This window comes from Culex pipiens, chromosome 3, assembly GCF_016801865.2.
Source record: "Culex pipiens pallens isolate TS chromosome 3, TS_CPP_V2, whole genome shotgun sequence".
Lineage (NCBI taxonomy): Eukaryota > Metazoa > Arthropoda > Insecta > Diptera > Culicidae > Culex > Culex pipiens.
The window spans coordinates 70,549,995-70,577,016 of record NC_068939.1 but is presented as its reverse complement, the minus strand read 5'-3'; the positions used below and the strand labels follow the sequence as shown (position 1 = coordinate 70,577,016).

At 42.1% G+C, this 27,022-nt stretch overlaps 5 protein-coding genes across 5 annotated transcripts; 3 read left to right on the top strand and 2 right to left on the bottom strand.

The window, feature by feature from the left end:
- Window positions 1-1,428: 1,428 nt before the first annotated feature.
- Window positions 1,429-3,485, top strand: LOC120419973 (zinc finger protein 699-like). Its single transcript, XM_039582850.2, has 3 exons — window positions 1,429-1,618; window positions 1,672-2,363; window positions 2,423-3,485. Exons 1-3 carry the CDS (start codon window positions 1,502-1,504, stop codon window positions 2,589-2,591), a joined length of 978 nt encoding a protein of 325 aa, XP_039438784.1. The 5' UTR covers window positions 1,429-1,501; the 3' UTR covers window positions 2,592-3,485.
- Window positions 3,486-10,162: 6,677 nt separating this feature from the next.
- LOC120419987 (zinc finger and BTB domain-containing protein 49-like) lies at window positions 10,163-12,420 on the bottom strand. Its single transcript, XM_039582865.2, has 2 exons — window positions 11,043-12,420; window positions 10,163-10,926 (listed from the first exon to the last, which is right to left on the bottom strand). The coding sequence occupies exon 1, from the start codon at window positions 12,230-12,232 to the stop codon at window positions 11,063-11,065; it is 1,170 nt and encodes a 389-aa protein (XP_039438799.1). The 5' UTR covers window positions 12,233-12,420; the 3' UTR covers window positions 10,163-10,926; window positions 11,043-11,062.
- Window positions 12,421-14,224: 1,804 nt separating this feature from the next.
- Window positions 14,225-18,515, top strand: LOC120419982 (protein prune homolog 2). The gene is made up of 5 exons (XM_039582860.2): window positions 14,225-14,600; window positions 14,838-15,465; window positions 15,588-16,327; window positions 16,386-16,496; window positions 16,699-18,515. The coding sequence occupies exons 1-5, from the start codon at window positions 14,596-14,598 to the stop codon at window positions 16,817-16,819; spliced, it is 1,605 nt and encodes a 534-aa protein (XP_039438794.1). The 5' UTR covers window positions 14,225-14,595; the 3' UTR covers window positions 16,820-18,515.
- Window positions 18,516-22,220: 3,705 nt separating this feature from the next.
- On the top strand, window positions 22,221-23,673 carry LOC120419981 (26S proteasome non-ATPase regulatory subunit 4). Its single transcript, XM_039582859.2, has 2 exons — window positions 22,221-22,642; window positions 22,708-23,673. Exons 1-2 carry the CDS (start codon window positions 22,339-22,341, stop codon window positions 23,553-23,555), a joined length of 1,152 nt encoding a protein of 383 aa, XP_039438793.1. The 5' UTR covers window positions 22,221-22,338; the 3' UTR covers window positions 23,556-23,673.
- A 105-nt stretch (window positions 23,674-23,778) lies between these two features.
- Window positions 23,779-25,639, bottom strand: LOC120419980 (microspherule protein 1). The gene is made up of 3 exons (XM_039582858.2): window positions 25,462-25,639; window positions 23,996-25,376; window positions 23,779-23,938 (listed from the first exon to the last, which is right to left on the bottom strand). The coding sequence occupies exons 1-3, from the start codon at window positions 25,551-25,553 to the stop codon at window positions 23,846-23,848; spliced, it is 1,566 nt and encodes a 521-aa protein (XP_039438792.1). The 5' UTR covers window positions 25,554-25,639; the 3' UTR covers window positions 23,779-23,845.
- Between the last annotated feature and the right edge of the window lie 1,383 nt (window positions 25,640-27,022).

The following is a 27,022-nucleotide window of genomic DNA, read 5'->3' as shown; positions in this document are numbered from 1 at the left end:
TTATTTAACTAAACAATCACTTAATTTAGTAGTAACATTCACAAATTTCAAAGTTTTTAAGGTAATTTTCATTAAAACAGCCGAAAATCGCGGTCCAGCCAAACTACTCATTCGGCAGTTCGAGCGCTAAACTCATTTATGAGTTTTAGCATTAAACTCATAAATGAATTCCTCCACGCATGGTCCAAAATGAGTGAATCGAACTTGATTTTGAGTACATCCAGCTGACCGTGTATGCGTTCTCACCGCTGAGTATCTCAATCTCTCCGAAAACTGCAATGAAAGAACGCGAGATGGCGATTAGGAGCCGACCACGCATGACGTCCCGTTAAACTGCGTTTGCAAAATTGGTTTTGTGGCGGCTTTTGTGGTTAAACGCTGTTGCGGTAGCATAATCGTGGAAGCGGGAATGAGAGAGAATGGAAAATGTCAATCGCGAGTGGGTAAACACGAAAACGTGTTCGGCTATGTTCGGCGCTGAGAGTTTCAATGAGGAGAGAAGAGCAGTTGTATTTGAGGCATGAATATTCAGGCGGGATAATTGTAGTTGCTGAGAGCTGATATTTTGATATTTATTTCAGAACTGACGGAACCGATTTTGGCCGGATTAGCCTTATTCGGCCCGTTTTGGGGTCTAGTAAGACCCTATTGAAAATTATTCAGTTTAGTGGAGTATTTGAGAAGTTATGCTATGAAACAGATTTTAGTAGATACAAAAGGGTGATTTTTGGCATAACCTCAAAAGGTCGGGGCTTTTAGTATACGCCAGATGCGGTTGCCACATTGCTTTAAATGAGAGTCTGCATGTATTCTGGAAAAGTCTGTACAAGGTATATATTTTTTTATTCATAAACTAATTTTTATTAGGCCATTTTCGGTGCTGGGATCTGTTTTGGACCGAGTCGGCTTTAGAAATTAAATTACATATTTTTGAACTTGTGAGGAAGGCATCAACCACCTAAGGGTGGATTAAGAAACGTTTTTTATTTGGCTCAGACTTTGTGGGGGCCTTCCCTATGACCAAAGCAGCTTTTTTGTGTCATTGGTTGTCCCATACAAGTCTCCATACAATTTTGGCAGCTGTCCATACAAAAATGGTATTGAATTATTCAAAAATCTTTAACTTTTGAATGAATTTTCTGATCTGATGTTTTGGGCAAAGTTGTAGGTATTGTTGAGAAATATCCAGAAAAAATAGGTAAACGGAAAAAAATTATTAACTTTTTTTTTCACAAAAACTCAATTTCCCAAAACTTTTCAAATCAAAAAAACTTTTCAAATCAAAAATCAAATCTTATTTTTCTTAGAAACAAAACCTATTTCGTCAAATTGGAACTGGATGTATCCATCTTACAGAATAATAGGTTTCCTGTATGGCGCAGCTGCTATTTGTTTTGCTCTGTTTGGAAGTTTACTTCCTTTGACGTTTTGATCTCTACCTCGAATGCAGAAGCTCATTTTTATATTTTAAAAGGCTGCTAAATTCAGTTTATTGCTCGCGATGGAAATGTCCACCATAATTTGCAGGCTGTGCCTCAACCAAAACCAACCCGATTATTCAATTTTGAACGAAAATGAGCACTTGATAAGTCTTATTTTCGACTATCTTACAATTGAGGTAAGGTGTAAAAGCCTTCGTTAAAACATTTAATCTTTAAAATAACTTTTCAGATTGTTCAAGACAGTTTGGAGGATTATTACATCTGCCGAGATTGCCAGGACACGTTGGAGACATTTGTCGATTTCAAATCCCGGTGCCTACAAAATGATGCTGAATTTCAGAGCAAGTATCAGTTCAAGCAGGAAATCTCGTGGGATATCGATGAACCGAAACAAATGGAACAAATTCCGGAGACGGTTGAGACTCAAGAAATCGAAATCAAGTCCGAATCAGAGTTGAATGTCAAGTTGGAGGAGGATCCATCCAGCGAACCAACCAAGCTGCAAACCGATAAATACGTCCGCGATCGTCGCAAGTTGCCGTGCCACATTTGTGGAAAGTTTATCTCGAACGCCCAGTACACGGTGCACGTTTCGTTGCACAGCATCGAGGGTCGGGAATTTTCGTGCCCCATCTGCGGTCGGTCCTACCGGCAGAAGCACAACCTTAAAAAGCACCTGAACACGCACACGAAAGCCGTGATGCATCCGTGCAGCGCTGAGGGATGTGGCAAGCAGTTCGATTCGGCTTCGACCCTGCGGAAGCATTTCAAAATTATGCACACCAACATCCGCGACCACGTTTGCAAAATCTGTGGGCGAGGGTTTGCGATCGCGAGTGGTCTAAGTGGCCACATGCGGACCACGCATTGCACCGAGAAGACCCACGGTTGTCCGGAGTGTGGGAAGCTGTTCAAGACGCCGTGAGTATTGAGTGCTGAATTATGAAACTTTTTCTAAATGAAAGTTTTCTCATTTTCAGTGGCGAAGTTAAGCTACACCTGAAGATTCATACTAAGCGGGATCCATATCCGTGCCCAGATTATGATGAATCGTTTCCAAAGGCATCGATCCTGAAGCAGCACAGAGCAGAAGTTCATAATTTTGTATTTGTAGTGAAAGCAGAGGCGTTGGCTAGCTTACCAATTTGATAATAAGTAAAGTTTTTTTTTTTTTTTGTCATTGAGCTTTATATTCAAAAACTAACTTTTTTCAATCCATTCATCTCTATTCGATGTCTAAGCACTACCTATGGCAGTGTGGCTTGGATGGCATGACGTCAGGTATAATATTAATTTTAATAAACATCTGACCAATCTTCACTGAAATTTCCAGAGCACTAAGGCTACCAACCAACAGAACGGATTTTCAACCCACAGATTTGTACGGAACTAAAGTGAAAATGACAGCTTTTTGCCTTCCTCACCTTACTGAGGAAAGGCTATAGAATCACTCGAAAAATTAACTTCTCATTTAGACCTCCTAGACCCACCTTCATGTATACCTATCGACTCAGAATCAAATTCTGAGCAAATGTCTGTGTGTGTGGTGGGATGTTGATCCAAAAATTGTCACTCGATTATCTCGAGACTGGCTAAACCGATTTTGTCCGTTTTGGCCTCATTCGATCCGTCTTGGGGTCCCATAAGTCGCTATTAAAAATTATAATTTAGTTATAGTTATAGTTTAGTTAAGTACTTCAAAAGTTATGCTAAAAAAAACCATTTTGACTAAAGTTCGGAAGATTGTAAAAAGGGTGGTTTTTGTAAGAAACCCCGTCATGTTATACATTTTCATTTAAAATACCTTTCCAACGCTTCCAAGACATTGAAGATCTGATAACCCTATCAAAAGTTATAAGCACTTAAGTGTTATTTATGCACTTTTTGGAGGCCGGATCTCAGATATTGTAATAGAAATATTGTCTGAATCTTCCACGCGAACTATCGTTGAATAGGTTTTTTATCAGACCTTGCGATGAGCCAGAAATATTGAAGGTCTGCGAACCCTATCAAAAGAAATGAGTAATAAAGTTGATTTGTTAAACATTTTATTCAATTCAATTTTTTTTTTATTTTTCGAGGTGGCATGTTACAATTTTGTTTCTTTTGTGCTTGTATAGAGATTTGGATTTTCCTTACAACTATGAATGTTTCAGATACTGACTTGGTAGCATAGAAATTGTTTGTTTCAAATCTTCAAATCTAGGAAAAGGGTGGTAAAAAACCTAGCGAAATCCATAACTGTTATGTTTGCTTAATCTAATATCACAGTTGGGGAAGAAGGGGAAGGGGATCGGGGTTTGTTGAGTTCCTTAACGTCAGTAGTTGTCGATGGCAGAAATCAGTGGGTTGTCCGACATCTGGCAGCTTGACCGGAACTTCAGGAACATTCGGTCGATGAACTCGTCGATCGTGTCCAGTTCGGCCAGCTGGTGAAGATCATCGGTTGGATACCACGGATCGAGGTTGTAGATCATCTTGAGAAGCTTGTTCTGCATACGTTGTAGTTTTTTCCGATGGGTAGCAGCGCAGTTCTTCCAAGCTGGAAACCCGTAGGTAAGCACAGCTCGAAAAACACACTTGTAAAGCAGGAGCTTGTTATGCAGCTGGAGACGTGACCGGCGATTCACCAAAGAGTACAGCGAACGGATCAAGGATTTACACTTTTTGAGAGTCTGGTCAGTGTGCTTGTCGAAAAGAAGCATCTTGTCTAGGAGAACTCCTAGATACTTAGCTTCGTTTGACCAGTCCACCTCCAAACCGCAAACTTTCACTTTGGAACTCGGAAGATATCTCGGCGACCTGCGTCTCGAGAAGAACACTGCTTGGGTCTTCGTGGGGTTGATTTTGATCCTCCACTGTCGCTGGAACTCCTGCAGATGGTTTTGGGCCGCCTGCAGCTTGGTCTTGATGACTTTCGGGTCCGAGTCAGATACAAAGTATCCTGTGTCGTCGGCGAAGAAAGCGTACGAAACACCATCAACCATTAGAACGTCGGCTGAGAAGACATTGTACAGGGTTGGACTGAGCACAGATCCTTGAGGCACTCCGAATGGAATTCCATGAATTGGTGACAGTGAGCCATTCACGGTAACCTGGAAGCTTCTTTCTCTGAGAAACGATTGAATGAGTTTGACCAGATACATCGGAAATCTAGCGACGATGAGCTTGTGGATAATGGCATCTTGCCATACCGAATCATATGCTTTCTCAACATCTAGCATGACCATTCCAGTGGACTTTTTCGTTAAAAAGCCTTTTTTGATCGCCTGCGTGATCCTCACGAGCTGGTGGTTTGTAGAGTGCCCTTTGCGAAAGCCGAATTGCTCATCCGGGATGATCAGGTTGTTGTCCAGGTGTCGATTAAGACGGGCCAAAATGACTCGTTCTAAAACCTTACTCAATGTGCTCAGTAAACTGATCGGCCGGTAGCTTCCTGGTTGGGTGATGTCCTTGTTTGGTTTGGGTACTCCTACTACTAGTGCTTGCTTCCAGACGTCGGGGAAGTAGTGCAGCTTCAGGCAGGCATTGATGATCTTCGTGAGAACGACGAGTCCTTTTCGTGGCAGCTGTTTGATCACTATGTTCCGCAATCCATCAAAACCGGGAGCTTTTTTGTTCTTCAGACGGCGCACGATGGTCTTGATCTCATTCGGCTTGGTGTACGTTGACCAGTCGTCGTTCGTTCCTCTCGCCGCAGCAGTTAACTCCAGCGACCTATTTACAGCAGCGTTGATTTCAGGATCAGCAGGGAGTGGGTTGAGATGGGCTTTAGCAAAGCTTTCGCCCAAAACCTTAGCCTTTTCTGCCGGAGAGATCGCAAGAGTGTCGCCAACTCTGAACGGCGGGTTGTGTTTCACCGTGTTCCTAACCAGCTTAGAGATTCTCCAGAACTGCTTGTGGCCGTTAGAAAGCTCTTGAATTGTGTTCCCAAAGTTTTTGAATCTCAACTTGCTGCATTCATTCTGGATCCTTAGGTTGAGCGACTGGACGATCATTCCCAAGAGGGGGTCGCGAGTCCGGATGAATTGGCGCCTTCTTGTGTTTCTTAACGTGATCAGCAGCTTGATGTTCTGTGGGAGTTTCACTTTTTGGGGGTCTCGTTCGAACCACGGGACAGCCACATCTTCAGCTTCGAGCAGTGCTGCTGTAAACATCTGGATTGCTGCGTCTACTTCAGATGTTGATGTGAGGTTGTTGAACTCATCGGATGTTGGGTCAAGCCTTCTGTCGATTTCCTGTCGGAACCGTGTCCAATCGGCCCGGTCGTAGCAACGAAACCGTTGTGTAGGAGTACTCGGAGCCAACTCACAGTCTATCTCAAACGTTACTGGAAGGTGGTCAGAGGACAGCTCCTGGTGTACGACTGGGATCGACATTTCGACCTGGTTGTTGGATATGACCAAGTCGATCGTCGAAGGCCGTGCAGATCCTCTGGGGACGTACGTCGGGGCTTCAGGAGCATGTACGTAGAAAGTGGATGTTGGGAGCATGTTTGCGAGGATATTTCCAGTTTGATTTGCCCGTAGGCAGTGCCAGGATCTATGCCTTGAGTTTAGGTCGCCTACTATGAAGTAGGCCTCGTTCGTCTTGGTGAGTTCCCGAATGTCCCTCTTGAAGTTGACCCTGTCCTCTTTCGTGCGACCTCCGGGGAAGTACGCCGCTATGATGTTCAACGAAACGCCGCCAGCTTGCACTCGAACTCCAACTGCTTCAATCACTTTCGTTTTCAGGTCGCCCATCGGTTTGAAGTTGATTCCGTGCTTGACGAGGATCGCAACCCCACCACCCCTTTCCGCTGCTTCTGCCGGTCGATCAAACCTCTCCACGGAATACCCATCAACAAATAGGGAGATTTTTTGTTCGAGCCACGTTTCGGTTATTACCGCAACATCAATTTTCTCCTCCACGATGAACTCGGCTAGTTCCATCGTTTTATTTCGAACGGACCGTGCGTTCCAGTTTAGCAGTTTGAGCTTACGTGAATTAGCGAACGAAAATGTACTTAACCATCAGTTCATGCAAAGCAAAGAACTGCTCTTCTCTTGTTGTACACTTTTTGAGATCGCTGTACATTTCCCTCGCTAGGGAAAGGAATTCTGACATGGTAAAGAGGTCGTCTTCAGCTGTGATCTGGGGATTGCCGGCGGTTGAACCGGAGGCAGCACCAGTAGCCGCACTAGCGGCAGCACCGAGAGCAGCGCCTGCGGTTGCCCCGGCGAACGACACGTTCGGGTTGACAAGTGTAGAAGTAAACGTGCGCAGCTGCGTACGTGGCGTAGGCCTTCTCTCGGAGGTTCGAGCAGCTTTCTTCTCCTGGTTCTTAAGGAACGTCTGGCGAGCAGTGCAGTCCTTGAAGTTGGCAGTGTGGTTCTGATTGCAGTTTGCACATTTCACCATTTGACGCACCGCTTCCGGAGCTTTCTCCAGCTCAGCTTTCGTTGGCAGCTGACACTCGTTCGAGCCGTGACTTTCTCCACACTTCACACATCTTACCGGCATGTTGCAGTGACGACTTCCGTGGCCAAACTTTTGGCATCGAAAGCACTGGATGACATCCGTCTTCTTGCGAGTGTAGTATCGCCACCACACCACGACGTTGAAGATAGCCTTGATCTCGCGAAGCTCGGTCAGCTTTACGGAACCCTTCGTGAAGTTCAGCAGGTACAAGGCGCTGTCTCTGTCTTTGGATTTGGAGAGGATCTTCAGCTCTCGGGGGTGCACACCGCACATTCCCAGCTCAGCTTCCAGCTCTTCCAGTTCCAATGCTGGCAGTCCCGACAAAACGATTTTCAGCGCCGTCTCATCGGGAGTGGAGTGCGAGAAGAACTCTGCATTGATGTTTTTCAGCTCTTTGGTGACGAGGTTGTAAAGCTCAGAGCACGATATCTTGATCTGGACAGCGTTCGTGAGGTTCCGAAGGCGGAACTTATCGGCATCACCGAGGCGGGAAACAAGTCTGTTGATTTCCATGACGGACTTGTTCCGCACTGTAATCGGAGGACAGCGAGATTTTTTGACACTTGTCTTCTTCGGTTTTGGTGACCCAGCCACAACGCTCACGTCACCAATGTTGTCATCAAAGTCGTCCATGGGGAGAATTCCAAACTCGTTGGAAACTGGAACCGCGGGCTGGGTAAACCCCTGGCTGGCAGAGGAATTAGCTTGGTTACCTGCCTTCCGCAGGTCAGATAGCGAAACTCCGCGGCGAAGGGAAGTGTTCTTGCTGATCCCAGCGAGGGAACCATTCGCACTTTTGTTCAAAGTGAGGTTAGCTTTCAGCTTCTCCTTGTTGTAGTCAAAGCGCTCCAACGTGTATCTTTTTATTCCCGGAGGGCCGTCAACCGGCACCACGGGCTTTTTCTTTCCCATTTACGGAGTGGGAACCGCGCGAGTTAACCGTCCCGCGAATAACTTGATAGCGAAACGATAAGGATTAGAACCCAAGAGCAACTTTGCTACGATGTTGATTGAGCAAGAGCTGTCAACAAACTGAATTTATTAAACATGTTAAGGGGGAATGTTGCTATTTTTACTGAATGTATTGCCTTTATGAATGTGAGGAAGGCACCAGCCACCTAAAGGTGGATTAAGTAACGTTTTTAAAATTGAATCGCTTTTTTGATTAAGCCAAAGCTTTTGCTAATTAGAAAACTTTTTTTAACTGTCAGTTCAATTCAAAAGGATTATTTGAATAGTTTTCTGGGTTTGCTTCAGTTCAAAATTGATTATCAATAATTGTTCTATTCAAATTCCTTACTAAACATATTTATCCAATAAAAGATCATACGGCTATCTAAAGCTTGTGAAAACCTGTAAAAATCTGAATTAACAAATGTTCTCGTGATTACACTCAGAGCGTGATCGAAACAGCAAGTTTGCCATTTCGGAGGAACCATAAAGATAGTTGCAGCAAATCACTGTTTATTTTGAAAATGTTTTTAAAACGTACAAGTCATTAGTACTCTTACACAGAGTGCAATTTATAAGCTGTAAATACGATACAGTTTAATATTTTTTAAATCCCAAATTCCAAATTTATTTAAACTTATTAAAACATTATTTAAATACAGAACATTTCAAATTAAAAGGGAAACATAACTAAGTCTTGATGTTCCCCAGAATCACGTGCAATTGTTATTTTTTAGTTGTTTTTGACGTTGGATAACGTTTTACTTAAAGGTCCCATATTAATTTTCATCGTTTTTGAGTTATTGAAGCAGTTTGGTTCAAAATCGTGTGCTCTTTCCGAAAAGCTTACAATAACCTGTACTTTGTTCTAGAAATTAGGAGGAAATCCAGTTTTTTCGCAAAATCCTAACACCTTATGTGTGGGACAAACTTCAAATATTTTTTTGTGATTCATTTATCCAAAGTTTTGCCAAGGCCTTCGGATAATCTAGTCTAGAATATATACATTTAAGGCAAGTAAAATGCTTCAAATCCAAATTTATTGAATTACTTATTGAGATACTTTAAACACTTCTGGTCATACAAATAAATTTGTAAATGTATGAAATTGTGTATCTTGAGAAGGGATTTTCCGATCGATTTGGTGTCTTCGGCAAAGTTGTCAGTTGGAGGAGTTTTCGGAAAAAATAAACACACAGAAAAAAACTATCGATTTTTTATTTAACTTTTCATCACTAAAAGTTGAATACAAAAAAATAAGTATTTTTTAATTTTCTTTTTTTTTAATTCTCAGGTTTAAAAAAATAGGATGTGCTTTTTTTTCAAGAACTATTTTTAAAATGCAAAAAAAAACGAAAAGAAATCGAAAATAAATACTCAAAAGCTGGGTTTTAAAATATGTTTAACATGCTCCTGCTTCTTTTTAAAATTCCGAATAATCTACAATAACGTGTCCCAAATAAAACACGAAGTCGAGGAAATCAATGTGCTCAGTTCTCAAATGATAGATAATCATGTTAGAACAACTCTCTCATACATGAAAACTTTCGGAAAAAATCGTTTACCATGTTCCCTGGGCATTTTTTGAAAAAAGTAATTTTTTTCGACAATTTCATAAAATCTGCTTAGAACAAATTAAAAATCTTAAAATTTCAAATAGGCTATACTATATAATGATGGTCCGTGGTCCAATAAACAAGCTAATGTTCGGCCTGTTAATTCTTGTAGCACCAACGGGGTCAAAACTTACGCAAAGCACCAAGGGGGTCAAAAAATTGGAAATGCAACTTCATCCGGCTGTATCTCGGCGGAAACTCAACCGATTTAGATTATTCTGGTTGCATTTGATCCGGAAGGATGTCAAGAATCACCTACACCTAGATCAAAGGAGATGCGTCTACCCTAAGTTAAAATGAAAAAGGCATTTCCAACTTTTTTTTCCAAGTGTTCAAAGAGCCGGTGAAGTTGCATATCCAACTTTTTTGACCCCGTTGGGGCTACAAATGTTAAAACCTTGTTTTCACTTTCCCGGTAGCTTTAATGTCGAAAAATACGAGTTTTTGCTATACTTTTTTTCAATCTTTTCCCACGGTATTGAACACAAAAAGTTCCTCCTCTATAAGGATACTTGCATCTTATAGGAAATTTTCCGCAGAAATCGATCAGAAAGATACGGAATTTCTTACATTTCCATACCCATTTTTTATGACCAGCCCCCAAAAGACTTGTATGCATCCTACAAGGCCCATGGACATTGTGATATAAAAATAAAAATATTTGAATCGATGGTGAAGTTTGTTCAGATGGAGTTTCGGATACATGCATTCACCTTTTTACAATTATATTTTACCAATAACTATTTATTAGCTGAAAAATTGGGTGAGTAATAGAAGACACACTCAAAACAAGGAAGATCGCTGCCTAACAAGATAATCTATTTGATCAAACGTGTAAAAATAGGTACTAAACGGTTGTACATCTCCAACACACTCACTTACGTTATTTTATTTATTTTTTTCAAAACATAAAACATGCTCAAAGCAACATTTGTGTTTCCTTGTTTAAATGTTATTTCCGATGAAAAGGGTCTGGGGGAATATTTCCACAACTTTTACTTAACAGGTATGTAAATCAAATAACACAGGTCATTTCAAGGTAAATCATGGTATACACTGGTAACACAGACTTGGTTAAGTAACAAATATTTGTGTGTTTGGAACTGAGTCCCAAAATATAGTTTCTTTTTACTGATGATGTTTGTGGAAAGACTTTCCAGATTTAACTACGGAAGAAATTGTTTTGATGAGTTAAAAATGTTTTGTAGCCTTTTCACTTTAATTACAAATATCGTACTCATTTAGTTTTTTCATTAATGAGAGTTTTTTTCATACCAATTTAAAAGAAGAATCTCTATTTTTTAGATTGCGCATTAATCTCTTCGTGTGTTTGTTTGTTGCCCTTATGCAAGGAGTTTGTGCTTATCGCTAAATTGCAGGTTAATAACTTTTCAGAAAAGAGTTTCCTTTAGAACATTGTGCCACTAGTGGTGCGAGCCGCCGTTTCGGATTCGGGGCTGAAGGGTACAGAGAGAAGGTGAAAGACGATAATCACGTTAATCACAGTTAATTTAGAACAACGGGGCATGTTTAAGTACGAAAACTTCTAAAAGAAATAAGAAAAATTACTCACCTGAGCTACCCGTTTGAAGACTATTTCTCCCGCCCGTGCACCCTCCGGTTGTGTCGATAAAAGCTCTGCACAAACCGGAAGGAAACGTTACAGCGTTCGCAAATAAATGGCTTTTCCCCCGTGTGTTTTGTCATGTGTGTCTTTAGCAAACAGGGCCACTCGAACGATTCGAAGCAAAACGGACATCCGATGCTTTTCCGAGCCTCCTTGGGCGACTTTGACTCGTCAATCAGCCGATGGTTCTGCTCCATGTGATTTTGTAGTTCCTCTTCGCTGGTGAAAAACTCTTCGCACTCGACACAGTAATTGTTGAAATCGTTCAACGCCGGAGTTCCGGACGGACTCAGCGGAGTTCCCGCTTCGTCGGCCACCACTTCCGGATGGTGCTGCGCGATGTGATGCTCGAGCTTACCGATCCGGTTGAACCGTTTGCCGCAGGTTTTGCAGTCCAGCCGGTCCGTTTTGTGCGTTTGCTCGTGAACGTAAAGATTCAGCGCAGTTTTGAGTTCCTTTGTGCAATATCCACACTTGAACGAACCGTTTTCGGTCGCACCACCGGCCACGTTTTGCAGCAGTGGCAACTCGTCATAATTGATCCAATCCCTTTCTTCGCTTTCCCCGTCGTCACTGGCACTTGGCGTCGGAAGTTCCGCCAAAGGCTGTTCAGATTCACCCGTTTCATCGAGGAAGCTGATGTGAAACACCTGCCCATTCTTGACCACGACCTGCTCCATCTGGCCCATGTCATTGAGCTGATTTCGTTCGAGACCATGATCCAACGGCATTGGAAGAGGCACCGGTGCCGGAGGAAGCACATGCTGAGGTTGCGGGAAGGAAGCGTAATGATGCGTTACTTGACCCAGCAAAGGTGGAGGACCTGGTGGCCCCGGTCCTGGGATCATGGCCTGCAGTGGGGCAAGTGTAGCTGGAGGATAGCGCGGAAAGTTTCTGTGCATCGGCCCCATTGGCCCGGGAGGGTGGCACGGAATCGGTGGACACATAGGCGGTTCTACCGGACAGGGCAGCGCAATCGATACAGGCGGCGGTGGAACAAAGCCGAATGTTCCGTTATCGAACGGAGAACCATGCATGGGATGGTGTGGTGGCAAGCCGAATCCCGGCGGAGGACCACCGTCCAGATCATTCCAGTAGCCAAATAAGGGATCTTCCGGATATAGATTTGACTGCATCGAGCAGGAAGTGGATGGAGCCACGTTTTTTGAAGCTATTATAGTAGGACACTTTTTTGATTCTTTAAACAACACAGTCACATTGATTAACCGATGAATTCCGACACTAAATTGATAAAATTACTTTGCAAAACGGCCCGAACGCTGATTTTATTGACATTTTTTTTCCACTTCAAAACATTGCCGCAGTGTTGCCATTTCTGACATAAAGCTCTTCTCGACCAATGCACGTTTGAAGCTTTTTAGAGAGATCAGAGTAAATTGTGAATACACGCCCAACAAAAATAAACAATTTCAGGAGTAATTTAAAACCTAAATATCGATAAATGATTCTAATTAGGATCTCTAATTCTAATGTCCCAGATTATAATATATTCTCATAAGGCTTTCAAGGCCCAGTGAAAAAATATAATTTAACCAAGAATTTAAACTCGAAGATGGCACTTCTCGTCCTGATCCAAACAATAAAGAGAATCATGGAACGAGAAGAATCCGCATAACTAATTTCAAAATTGTTCGGGTGGACACCAAAATCGCGATCAAAAATTAAAGTGGACGAATAAGGCTCTTAACTGCTTTATTTAAATGTTTCTGTACACAACGTCGAAGTTTTGATTGATTTTCTTTCGTTTAAGAATTTTTCAGCTCAAAACCAGTTATTTTAATGAAATAAAATATTTTTTTTCAAATGTATTTGTCAGTTTTCTGCGCACCTATATCTAAAACCAAGATTGTTTATTAATTATTTTTTTTGGTCTGACAGCTCGATCATGGATTGTGGTCTGATAACAATTGAGTCCTAAAATTAAGCTGTGATATTTTTGTTCACAACGATAAAGCTAATTTTGCTGGGTATTTACAATGATCCTTTGTAAGACCGCAAACGATTTTAAATGGATTTCAAATCAATTTAAAAAAAAGGCTCTACTTGACAGCTTTTCCCAAGGGGACCATAGTTGATTCATCGAAAAAAATTTGCCTTGACGCAATTTATTTTTTGTATTAAAATGAAAAATGGTGATCAGAAAATGGTTTTTAATCGTGTTTTTTCCCGTGTTACATAAAAAATTACATAGGAGTTGAAGACCCCATTATCACGGTGTTTAGGGAGCGTTCTTTTATTAAGTAACGCAGTAGGGGGGGAGGGGGGCGTCGGAGGCCGTGTTACGCTCCATACAAATTTTTTAAAATTTGTAAGGAAATTTTGTTACGAGGGGGGGGGGTCTAAAAGTCCGATTTTTCGCGTTACGTAATAAAAGAACGCTCCCTTATCATGTGAAATGGATTTCAATCCAGAAATTTTACTTTTTATTTTACAAAATTGGGCGTATTCACGGGCGTATCCTAGGGCGTATCTCCGCTTGTATTGGACCAAAACGAATACTTTTTTAGTAAACTTGTTCGGTAAACTGCTCTCTTCAATGTAAATGGTATCAAAAAATAATTTTAAAATAAATGCAAGAAATCGTGTTAAGACTTCATTTGGCACTGCATTTTGTCATGAATGTGAAAAAAAAAATCTCGACAAAAATCCTTTTTCGGTGGAAAACAAATCACAACCACAAATGAACAAATCGCCACTTTTGTCTGTAGTTGTGATAAACAAACGAGCTTTCGGCGAAGCTTTTCCGAAAGGATGAGAAAGCATAACAACGATGACAGAAGCTTGTTTGTCGCGGAAGTCGTTCTTCAAGGAGTGCGGAAAGTACTTCCGCTAACTATAATGTTAGTAAAGCATTCATCTTGGCTTTCAAATTTTGGGGTAAAATATCAAAAATTGGCTGATATGAGGTGAATTTAGATTTGCATGTTTAAATTATCGAATTCTTTCTGTTGACGAAATAAGGGAATAAGTTAAACAAAAATTTTAATATGGATTTGAATTTTAAATTCAATATTTTTTGTAAATTTACGCTACAAAGTATATTGCTTAACAATATCGGAGTTAGTTCCGAAGAGCTTTTCTGCGTCTCGCACCACACAAACCGGCACCTCACTGTACTATCCATTCACTCTTCAGTTGAAGCTTTATGTTTCATAGAAGAAGAAAAAACGCTGCTGCTGCTTCCGAAGAGGAGAGATGAGAAAGCTATAGTGGCTGGCTCTTCCTGTGTTATCGCTTGAATGGAGACAAACCAAATTTCTGCACTTTGTTTATCAATTAAGGTGAAAAGTTGGTGTTCGGAAGCGAGGAAAACTGCTCTGTAAACATCGGGAAACTAGTTTGCACCTTCGGTTACATAAAATTTACGCTAGTGGTGCTGAATCAGAAAATTGGGAATATCCCACAGTGGCGGAGGCTTACTGGAGAAAAGAAAAGAACGAAAAAAAAGTTAGAACTTGCAGTGAAATTCTATTTATAGATGAGGTAAGTCATTGGGGTTTTGTTGGTTGAAGAACTGAACTGATTTGTTGAAGTAATCCATTGAGATATTCGTGATACATGGGTTGATTTGGAATGCATGTAAAACAAAATACCTTTTCCTTGTTATTATTTGTGTTGGAATGTCCTTGAACGGCCAATCAAGTAGTGATATCCTGTGTGGTATACATATTTGTAGGTAGATCATTTATATACAATATTTTTCCATTCGTTTGTTCGCAGTCAAAACTTGGAGGATAGTCCAGTGTCGGACAGCAAAATGGACATATCGGAAACTACCACATCTCAGGACTCTCCTGATCATTGCTATTCACCGGACGTGGAGGAATGTGGCATCGGATACCCCAGCATTAGACGCGTCGACGGCCATACAAGTAGCAATGACATCATTTACGCTGCGGAAAGCATTGCGGCGCCTTCTAATGCAAATCACTCGAAAGAAGAATATCTCGACAATCATAGCAGTGGTGGTCCTCCAACATTGAACGTAAAGGCAGCAACAGCAGCGAATCGGGGACCCAACAGTGGCCTAACGCCCGTCAGTAGTCATCCGTTGATGTTGATGTCGCCAACGGGCAGCGAGTCGGATTCGTCCGAGCTGGCAAATCTAGCAAGCAAGAACCACGACAAGGTTCGCAACTATTACCACTTTCCGGACGTGGTACCGGCGAGCGAGAAACCGCCGCTGCGGCTAGCTAATCCTTATCCAAATCGTACCACAACGACGACGACGACCAGAACTACGACTTCGTCTACCACCAGAACCACTACGTCGACCCTGGATGTGATAAACAACATAGATAATGCAAATAACGTTAAGAAAACGGGTCTGTTGAGAGATGCTAGCCCGGTAAGTTGAGGGTTTTCGGATAATAGCTTCATTGCCATATTTACACAATCATTGACAAGAAGATCAATCAACTCCAATGAACTTAGAATGCCCATGACTAAGATACATTTTATATCTTCTAGGACTTCCTCAGCAGCGGTTCCGAGCAGGATTTGTCACAGTTTCAGGCTTCGGTGACGCCTACCTTCCAATCTGTAGCCCTAGTGCAGTCCCAGTCGGGCTCCCAGCTGCAACAGCAACAGGAGCAGCAATCCTTCGAACACAAGTCCATCTCGCCGAGGTTGCACGAGCGACGAAATGTCCCTTTGTCCACCGACCTTTTGGTGGACGACATTAGTTCACTCGAGGAAACGGTCTCGAATCATAGCGTGGACGACCTGCAGCAGAATCTGGTCTCGTTGAGCCCGTCCTCGTCCATACTGGACGATAACGGGTTCAACGTGGACATCGACGAGGACTTTTTGGACGTGCCGGGAACGCCCAAAAACGGTGCGGGTAGCGGAAGTGCGCCCCAACTGCCGCAGTATTCGGCACGTGACGAAGCACGTGATATAAGAAACTGGCAGAAAATTACCCTTCCGGACGGGAAGACGCGCGAAATCGACATGAAGGTGATTGAGCCGTACAAGCGGGTGCTGTCCCACGGAGGGTACTTGCAGGCTGGTGGCCACAACGCCATCGTAGTGTTCAGCGCGTGTCACCTGCCCGATCGGTCGCGGGCCGACTATCACTATGTGATGAACAACCTGTTTTTGTACGTAGTTAAAACCTTAGAACAGTTGGTTACTGAAGACTACGTTCTGGTCTACTTGCACGGTGGATCCAGCCGGAACAACGTGCCACCATTTCCGTGGCTTAAAAAGTAAGATTGTGTCTTTTAAATGAGGTTTTCATGTTCTAATGAGTTTGTTTTTGGGCAGATGCTATCAGCTACTTGATAGAAGACTCCGGAAGAGTTTAAAGAATCTCTACATGGTGCATCCTACTTTTTGGCTGAAATCTGTCGTCTGGATGGCGCGTCCATTTATCAGGTATTCACACAAATCAACATTCTTTTTCAGCTGACAGCTAGCCAAATCAAGTTTACGTTACATTTATGTTGATTAACCTTAGACGTGGCCAATTTCAATCAACATAGATGTAATGTAAACTCAAAATCGTTTACTGTCAAATGAAGATCGTCGATGCAACGAAAAATAAACACGATTTTCAAATGTTCCATTCTACTCCCAGCTCAAAGTTCTGGCGCAAGCTGGTCTACGTGAAAACGCTCGAGGAGCTCTACCAGCTGGTGCCGGTCGAGCGGGCGGCCGTTCCGGACAAGGTTAAAAACTACGACTGTCGTCACTCCTAACTTGGATCCCCCCGTCAGCCCCAACCGTCGCGGCACGCTGAAACAATCGATCTCATCGGGGGTGGCTTCCGGCTTTGCGCAGGACGCCGTCGCACCGTCAGTACCCGTTTCAGTTGACATCCGTCATAGTCGTCGAAGTTCATTGGACCGCCACGCAAGACATTCATCAAGCATCATACGCATATTTCAGACCACATTTCGGAGTAACTTAACTATACATCATATCGACCTAGTCAAAATGAGATGAAACCGCATATATTTGTGTGTATGATAGCTGTTGGCAATATTCACAAGGGAAGAGCAGGTAAGGGAACGAAGAAAATGAAAAGCAATGATTTCATCGAGAGGCACTTGTTAAAAAAATAGATAAGAATATGTGAATGTTTTACAATTGTCCAGTTCAGTTAATTCAAATGTGATCTTGTAACCAGTATCCGTGTTCTACGGCAAACAATGTGACCGTAAAGTGACGAATGAAACAGTGTATCCGACTTAAAATCATATTTTTCATATCATTTCAATTGTACACCCCTTGTTGAAAACAACACTTTTCACGCAGTTGAGAACAGCCCTGAGTTTGACAGACAAGAGCGTCTTCACCTTAGAGGGCAAAAGACGTGTCGAAGCGTTGTGGCATTTATCACCTGGGGGAGATATGCCCTAGCGCATAGTCTGAATCTAAATGATTTCATTATTCTCAAATATTATATTTAAATATAATTTGTCACGTTACATAAAACGCATTAAAATAGACAATTTTATAAATATTTTACTGGAAAGAGTTGTAAGGTTAAGATATTCCTGCAAAATATTTAGAATAATTTGAATCTAAAAGAAAACATCCCAATAAAACTAATAGCAATAAGACAAAACAAATAACTTCAAGCTATTTATGTCATTAGCATTTACACACATGCATACGCATTAGAGAATCATCCCGGCTTAATGTAAAACTGTAGCGTTCAGAGAGAACAGAGTGTATACATGTAGAAGCTGCAAGACTGCTGCATTGTTTCACGCCATCAATGCGTTGAAAATTAATGTAAGGAAAAAAAACAAAAGTGATTACATGTCAACGGTATGGGTAAATTTCCAACAATACATACAATAAAATATTGATCGGAGTAACGTAAGAGCAACCACCGAATGCTGCTGAAAATGAACACTGTGTACTTGAGTGTAAAGACCAGATAGAAATGTCCAACAATCTCCGTTACAACTGAAACTGAATGCTTTGTAGTTGAATATTAACAAAAAAACCGCCTAATTTATATTCTCATCGCTGAAATAGTGAGAAACGTGCTACGGCATTTGGTTTACAAGCACAACCACACAGCAAAAAAAAAAAACAACATCAAGCACGTGTACTTTTTAGATTTTCACATTCGTTGGAGTTCTTGTCCCAATTTGTTGTATAAAAAACCCGCAACGTAGAGAAAAAATATTTATATATAAAATCTAAAGAAGAACGAAAGCCTAAGGTAGATAAACTCGATAGATTCAATAAATATACGCACCTACCTGACCTTATTCCTGAACTCAAACACAAAAAAACACAAGACATTCACCAAACATATTGAACATTATATTCGATGCATTTACATACCGGATTGTGTGAAGATTGAAGAAAAAACTGTACCAGCTAAACCCACAAGAGATTAAGCGAGAGATAATAAAAATCAACTATGATCACATATTTGAACGGCGTGTACTTAATTTCGATGACAGGGGCAAAAACATTGCCGTTCTAACATTTATTTTTGAATTATTTGTTTTTTTTATTCATTGAGGTTGTGGCAAGGGTTGTGGTAATTTATCGATGTTCAACACAGCAATGTTTTGACACGCAAACAATCTTCCGCAAATTTAAGTTGAAAGCTCAATTGGCAAAATTGTTCCGTACCCAAATTTATATAAAAAATGTAATTTTGTCACGCTAAAATCGGCCAAAATTAACCCCCCTCCTCCCTATGTCACACTTTGTCACGCTTTCTTCGACCCCCCCTCGAAAGTACGTCACGCTTTGTCGATCTAGAATAATCATAGGTTGTTTTGAATATTTACTTTAGCAATTGCTCCATGATTTATAAATGCAGGATTATTTTTAAACTCGGAGTTAAATAGAGGATTTTTTTTTTCTAACAAGTTGTGTTTAGCTTTTTTCAGTTTTTTTTTTCTCAAAATTTGATGATATAAGCATATAAAATCTATTATCAAAAACTTTGTTTGTTAAAACCTTGAACGAAATCGATCTTTTTCTTTAAATTTTAATTTTTGTATTTTTTAATCTGGCTGAAACTTTTTTGGTGCCTTCGGTATGCCCAAAGAAGCCATTTTGCATCATTAGTTTGTCCATATAAACTTCCATACTAATTTGGCAGCTGCCCATACAAAAATGATATATGAAAGTTCAACAATCTGTATCTTTTGAAGGAATTTTTTGATCGATTTGGTGTCTTCCGCAAAGTTGTATGGTTTAAAGGACATCAAATGCCAACTTCTCAGAAATTTCCAGGTTGTGCAAAAAAAAAATTGACCGAATTATGAATTTTTTAATCAATACTGATTTTTTTTCTAAATTTTTCAACTTCATTTTTACGTAAAATTAAATTTTCAATCAAAAAATACTTAATAAAATTTTGATAAGAGGCACCGTTTTCAAGTTAGAGCCATTTTTAGGTTTTTTTTTTGAAAATAGTCGAAAATTCTCTATAATTTGCTTTTCTGAACTTTGTTGATACGACCCTTAGTTGCTGAGATATTGCCATGCAAAGGTTTAAAAACATGAAAATTTATGTATTCCAAGTCTCACCCAAACAACCCACAATTTTCTAATGTCGATATCTCAGCAACTATTGGTCCGATTTACAATATTAAAATATGAAACATTCGTACAATTTTCCAATCTTTTCGAAAACAATATACACTCAACCCCCGGTGGTTGGTCACTTTTTCGTTTGACACTTTTTTAGTTTGTACCCCGTTGGTTGGTCAAAGTCAAACTAAAAAGTGACGAACTGTCACTTTTTATACAGCGCTCACGCACACTATCACAACAATCGTTTGGTAGTGCGTGTGAACTCCGTGTAAAAGGGGTGTCAAACTAAAAAGTGACCCCGTTCGTTTGACAACAGTTGGTGTCAAACCATCGGGGTTTGAGTGTATTCAAAATTTTAAATCAAGACTAACATTTCAATAGGGCCAAATATTCAATATTACGCCCTTTTAAAATATTAGTCTTGGTTTAAAAAAATCGAAAAGATCGGAAAATTTCAAGAATGTTTCATATTTTAACATTGAAAATCGAACCATTAGTTGCTGAGATATCGACATTAGAAAACGGTGGGTTGTTTGGGTGAGACTTAAAAAACATATTTTTCCTGTTTTTAAACACTTGCATGGCAATATCTCAGCAACTAATGGTCGTATCAACAAGTTTTTTTCAAAGGTGGGCAAACATGTGCACTGATTTAAAAACAATGAAAAACTGCGACTATTTTCAAAAAAGTTCCTAAAAATGGCTTAAACTGGAAAACGGAGCACTTTATCAATATTTCACTAGTGTACTTTTTGATTGCAAATTTGATTCTACATCGAAAAATGGAAATTTCTGAAAAGTTTGATGTCCTCTAAGACATATAAAAAAAAATGAAAAAATTAAACAAGTGTTTTCTGCAAATCAAGTTTTAGTGACAAAAAGTTAAATAAAAAATCACAATTTTTTTACCGTGTATCATTTTTTTTTCAGTGTAGTCCGTATCCATAACTACAACTTTGCCCAAGACACCAAATCGATCAAAAAATTCCTTCAAAAGATACATATTTTTGACTTTCATACATCATTTTTATATGGACAGCTGCCAAATTTGTATGGAAAATTATATGGACATACTAATGATGCAAAATGGCTTCTTTGGGCATACAGAAGGCACCAAAAAAGTTTCAGTCAGATTAAAAAATACAAAAAAAAAAAATCGAATGACCGAAATCTGAGAGAACTGCTCAATGGTTGGTGTCAAACCATCGGGGTTTGAGTGTATTCAAGAAATACTCTAGCGTGACGTCACAGTCTCACAGGCCCCCTCTCCCCCCTTTGTCACACTTTGTCATGCTTGCGACAACCCCCCTCCCCCCACCAAGTCTATTTGTCCCACCAAGTATTTTATTTCAAGAAATCATTAGTTTTTTTTTCCTTTGGGGGGTAAGGCTAAGACCACAGTTGATCCAACTCGCCAATCATTAGTTTTACAAAGTATTGTCTCTTGTTTACCCGTTGGTTAGCAAGAGGATTACTGATAAACTGCTAAAAGGGATGATTAGGGGTCTATAGAGAAATTAAAAGTGAAAGTGTGTGCGTGCAACATGGAGTTAAACTTTTCGAAGTGCCAAGGAAACCTTCACAGCAACTGCACAGAAAGTTTAACTCCATGTTGCACACACTCTCACTTTTTAATTTCTCGATAGGATGAATCCACGGGACAATAAGGCTTTCTAGTCAGAAATTTACCAACACATTCAAAGTATGTTTACATGACAGCTGGACGTTTGTTTGCATCAGGTTTCCTATCTCTTTCCAGCAAAATTTTTTTGTCAGGCGACTTCTAGCTGGTTTTTTTGATTGACTGCCCGATATGTCAGCCAACATACTTCGCAGGGCTGTGACAGCTACAGCTCGATCATTGTTTGCATCAGGACACTGTGACGAGGAGTTCGTCATTTTTGAGTTAAATTATATTTTTTTCACTGGGCCTAGAAAGCCTTATAAGGCGAACTCCTCGTCACAGTGTCCTCATGCGTTTGATCGAGCTGTAGCTGTCACAGCCCTGCGAAGTATGTTGGCTGACATATCGGGCAGTCATTCAAATAAACCAGCTAGAAGTCGCTTGACAAAAAAAATTTGCTAGAAAGAGATAGGAAACCTGATGCAAACAAACGTCCAGCTGTCATGTCAACATGCTTTGAATGTGTTGGTAAATTTCTGACTAGAAAGCCTTATAGCAGTTGCACTTTTTTGAGCATGGGACATTTATGCGTGGAACGGCAGTACACCACCGGTCCCGGCATAAAACAAGTTTATTTTCTTCAATTTATACCCTTTACAAAATGAAAACTTGAAAAAATAAAAAGCTGCTTTTTCAGGTGACATCCAAATTTCAATTAATTTCAAATAAATTTCAATTAATGTAACTGAATTCAGAGTTTGTGTGAAGGCTTTGTTGATGATAGAAACAACAGTTTACTCTTTGAATGAGTACAAAAAGTACTGCATAAAATGCTGCACCAAACTAGCCCAACATTGATTGGGCGTGCAAGAGGGCTCACCTCACTCCGGTCGCCACCCATCACAAAGCAAGTGAATCACGCGTCATCTGTCAAACGGACGATTACAAGGCATTTTGTGTGCGACATTTCGTTTGCTTGGCGATTCGATTTCTGGAACAATAAAATTTTCTAATTAAACGTAAAAATCCTGCATAAATACTCCACGGAAACAGTTTCTAAAAACCCCACACAGCAAGATGGTCCTGGAAAGTACGATGCTGTGCTTCGACAACAGCGATTACCAGCGCAACGGCGACTACTTCCCGACCCGACTGAACGCACAAAAGGACGGCGTGAACCTGGTGTGTCTGTCGAAGGTCCGCTCGAACCCGGAGAACAACGTCGGCCTGATGACGATGTCCAACACGACCGAGGTGCTGGCCACGCTGACGAGCGACGTGGGCCGCATCCTGTCCAAGCTGCACCTGGTTAACCCGAACGGGGACATTAACCTGCTGACGGGGCTGCGGATTGCGCACCTGGTGCTGAAGCATCGCCAGGGTAGGTTCCAGCGTCGGGAAGGGGGGTGTATTTGTTTTAAGTGAGATTAATCGATATTCTTTTAGGCAAGAACCACAAGATGCGGATCGTGGTGTTTGTTGGATCGCCGGTTGCGCACGACGAGGCGGATCTGGTCAAGCTGGCTAAAAAGTTGAAGAAGGAGAAGGTCAACGTGGACATTGTAAGCTTCGGGGATCACCAGAAGAACAACGACGTCTTCACGGCGTTTATCAGTGTGTTGAACGGCAAGGATGGTACCGGATCGCACCTGGTTTGCGTTCCGCGTGGGTCCGTGCTGTCCGAGGCGTTGATTTCTTCGCCGATTATTCAGGGTGAGGATGGAACCGGAGGTGCGGGACTGGGTGGAGCCGGATTCGAGTTTGGCGTCGATCCGAACGAAGATCCGGAGTTGGCGTTGGCCCTGCGTGTCTCGATGGAAGAGCAACGCCAGCGCCAGGAGGACGAAACGCGCCGCGCCCAGGCCGACAGTGGCGCAGAAGCTGGCGTGGCCGTTCCTGCCCAGGAAGGAAGCTCTTCCGGCAGTGGTGCACCGGTTGTGCAGCCCAACACGGAGGAAGCGCTGCTGGAACGTGCCCTGGCACTGTCCTCGGACGATGCGATGCCCGACTTTGCCAACATGACCGAGGAGGAGCAGATTGCGTTCGCCATGCAAATGTCCATGCAGGACGCCCAGCAGGAAACGCCCATTTCGCAGCCGGCCAAGCGCCAGAAGAAGGACGAAACGCCGATGGAGGTCGACGAGGACATCAACGAGGTCATCACCGATCCCGAGTTCCTGCAGAGCGTGCTGGAGAATCTGCCCGGCGTTGATCCGCACTCGGAGGCGATCCGCGACGCCGTCGGGTCGCTCAACAAGGACAAGAAGGACAAGGAGGGCGATGATAAGAAGTAAGGAAGATGATGGGGCGGCTAACGCTTTTGCATCTAATTCAATATGTTTGCTCTTTCGTAATACTTTATTGCTAACGCAGAATTAATAAATACATCCATAATCTACCCGTAAAATACAAGCTAAATGTTGCTCTTTTTATCACAGTCCCACAATAAGAATGAACTTTCGGATGCACAATAAAATCATCGACAACTGTTTTCTTAGCAGCTAGTTTATATTCCGACTAATTCTAGTTGTTTGCTTACAAGGTACAAATTAAACCGTCCCGAAATTTCCGGCCAACGTTCTTCTTAGTTCAAAGGTATGTTCATTTTGGCGCTCTCATGACGAATCGCATTGATCAGATCGTGGTTAATCAGGAAGATGAACCGCAAGCTGGAGATCTGAAAGGTTGCCGAAAATTAATGTAAGATCAAGAAATGAAAGAATCCCAAACTCACCTCAATGACGCAGTTGTTGTTCAGCCGGGCCTTGTTCCCGTACAGTAGCGCCGTCCCGTCAATGTACAGCGGCCGCTTGCCCTCGTTCGTGATGAAAAAGTCCCCGTTGCTGCGCAGCTTGATCGTGCCCTGCTTGCGGGACACCTTGTACGCGGGGCCCTCCAGCGAAAAGTCCACATCGACGGTGGCGTCCTTGGTCGAGCGGCCAAACACGATCTCGCGCGAACGCATCAGGAAGCGCACGAGCCGTCCGCGCAGCACCGCCAACGTTTGGCTGTCAAAATCCGGCGAGAAGCCGACCCCGGTCAGCGAATCGACCAGCACGTTCCAGCGGGACAGTTCGTTTTCGAGGCTGCGAATTTCCTTCTTGCTTTTGCGATCGGCCAGCGCGAGTTCGATTTCGAGCGTCTCGTCGCGGTTGTCCACCAGGTCGGAGTCGTTGATGAGGTCTTCGGTTTCGGAGAACGAAAGCAGGATGTTGTCACTTTTGGGCAGCGACTGGACGGATTGGTCCGGGAGCAGCGAATACTGCTTCATCAGCTGCCAGTGACCGAACAGAGCCTTCGAGGTGCGAGCTTGGTAGAAAATGGTTGAATTCTTGTCCAGCAGCTCCTGGAACGTCTCCAGCGTTGGGTTCGAGTTGGACTTGATCGTCCCGAGCAGTTCCTCTTCGGCCACCGAGTAAAGTGCCTTGCTCTGGACGTTTTCCACCACTTCCGGGTGCAGATTCCTCATGGCGGCCACGGCAATCCGCGAAATGGGTTCATCGTACAGCAGCGAGTACCAACGGGCTTGCATCTCCTGGATGGTAAATTTGCACGAAAACTTTGTTCCCCGGTGCACCATCCGCAGGTCGTTCGTCTGCAAGATTCCCGTGATCAGCGCCAGATCATCCACCGGCTTCCACCGACCCAGATCTTTCGTGGCCAACGTTTGCCCTCCGCCCTTCTTCTTGTTCTTCTTACTGGCCTTGAGCGATTTCTTCTTCTCGTTGACCGACGCATTCGAGTTCAGCTGCTGGAGCATACTCGTCGCGGGATTCGGAACCGTCGGCGGCGGAAGCGGCATCGTCGCGACAACCGGAATCTGCGGAACCGCAGCCACCGGAGTCTGCGGAACGGGAGCAATCAGCGGCGGTTCGACCGTCGCAGGAGATACGGAAACAGCCGCCGGTGGTGCCGGTTGAACAATACTAGGGCCCGCTACAGCTGTCGCAACTGCCGCCGTCACGGGAACAGCCGGAGATCCAAACGCAAGGGTTTGCGAAACTGTTCGTGTTCGATTCCCCGCAACGCCACTTTTAATCTGCACCGGCGGCAGCCCCAAACTGAACTCGACAATCTCGTCGTCGAAACGTTTCCGTTTGATCGATCGGGATGAGCTGATGATGAAATTTAAATGTTATTATTTTCAGATACCTATCGCAACACAACAAAATTCCCGGGAAATCCGGAAATTCCTCCTACCTTCGCCGTTTTTGGTCGCCTGCCGGGTCCAAGCTGGAGTTGAGCGAAAAATCCAGCTGGCTGTCACCGCGGAGACTCGAGTTTAAATCCATGGTTGCTGCGATTTGAAATTTAAGGTGCGGAGGTTTATTTTTCAAACTTCCAAACAGGATGACGCCATTATTGTTTTTTTTTCTTTTTCTTTGGTGCGTCAAATTAGCCCTCAGCTTGGGATTGCACGCCGGGTTCGAAATGATCCGTTTTGGGTAAATCGACGCCAACATTTTGCCAACATTTCAAAAAGCATCATGTATTTACGAACCATGCGTTTTGAGAAAAACGCTTTTGAATTTTGAGCATCATTTTTCAATTCCCATTTTATTGTAAAAGCAAAAGAAGATGTTCTAATGATTACAAACGATGAAAAACGATGAAAAACGTTGCTTTTATTGATACTTGATCATGCAAATTCAATAAAACATCATTTCCGTAATTTTACTTAAGAAAAACAAACATAACTTCTTTTGAAATCACCAACGTCTATATCACCCTGCTGTCATTGAGGGGGGCGCTTTGTTATGATTCGTTTTTCTTCACCGAATGTACATGGCGCTTTGTTCATGGTGCTTTTTTTTCGTCACGAGGTTTATGTAGTCTTTTGTTTGACAGGTTGACAGGGCTATATAAACAGGGACTGCTGATGGCAGAGATTATGTTTATGTTACTTTATTTAAAATCATGATTAAACAGACTTTACTGAAGTAACTTTTGCTCATTTTTGGTGGAGAGGTAGCTTATAAGGAGTACTTTCAGAATATGCAATAACCCAGAAAGTGTCAAAATGTACATGATGCCTTTTGAAATGTTACCGTCGAAATGGTGCCTAGCAAATTTTCTTTGTTAATGTTGTTAATCAAGAATCATCTTGATTGGTTGAGTTAGGCCCGAGAACAAGCGAGTAGAAGTTACCGTTCCACCTTTTTTTGGGAGGCTTGGGCGTCCGTGTAAGTTGGACATGCGTTGGGCGTTCCAGTGTTTAAATAATTGTAAAAAAATCTCTTGGTTTATTAAATCTTTTCATTTATGATAGGTTCTTTAAAAATAAAATGGTTTTGAAAAAAATATTTCCATTCAGATTCTTTGAACCTTAAAAGGCAATACATCAAAAGGCTGGACATTGGTTTTTGTTCAGAAAGGAATAAATCAGAGGGAAAATTCATGAAACATCATTCACTGCTCTTAAAAAAATCGTTAATATTATATAGGTTAAAATTCTTAAATTCCGAAATTCAAAAATCCCAAGAACTAAAATTCTTAAACTCAAAAATTTAAAATTCATTTTTTTTTTAAATTCGCAATTCTCAATTTTCAGTGTAAGAACGGGCCTTGACCGATCTTATGCACCAGGTTCCCGACGAACACGCACTACCCTTACACCTACATCTCACCCTTGCTCTGAGTCAGTACGAGCAACACGCTTTGAGTGTTCGTGCCAGGCATGCACACCTTCTTTTCCGGTTACGCATTTTAACTCGGCCGGGGGTGGTACATTACGTAGGGTTTGATGTATAAGTATAAGCGC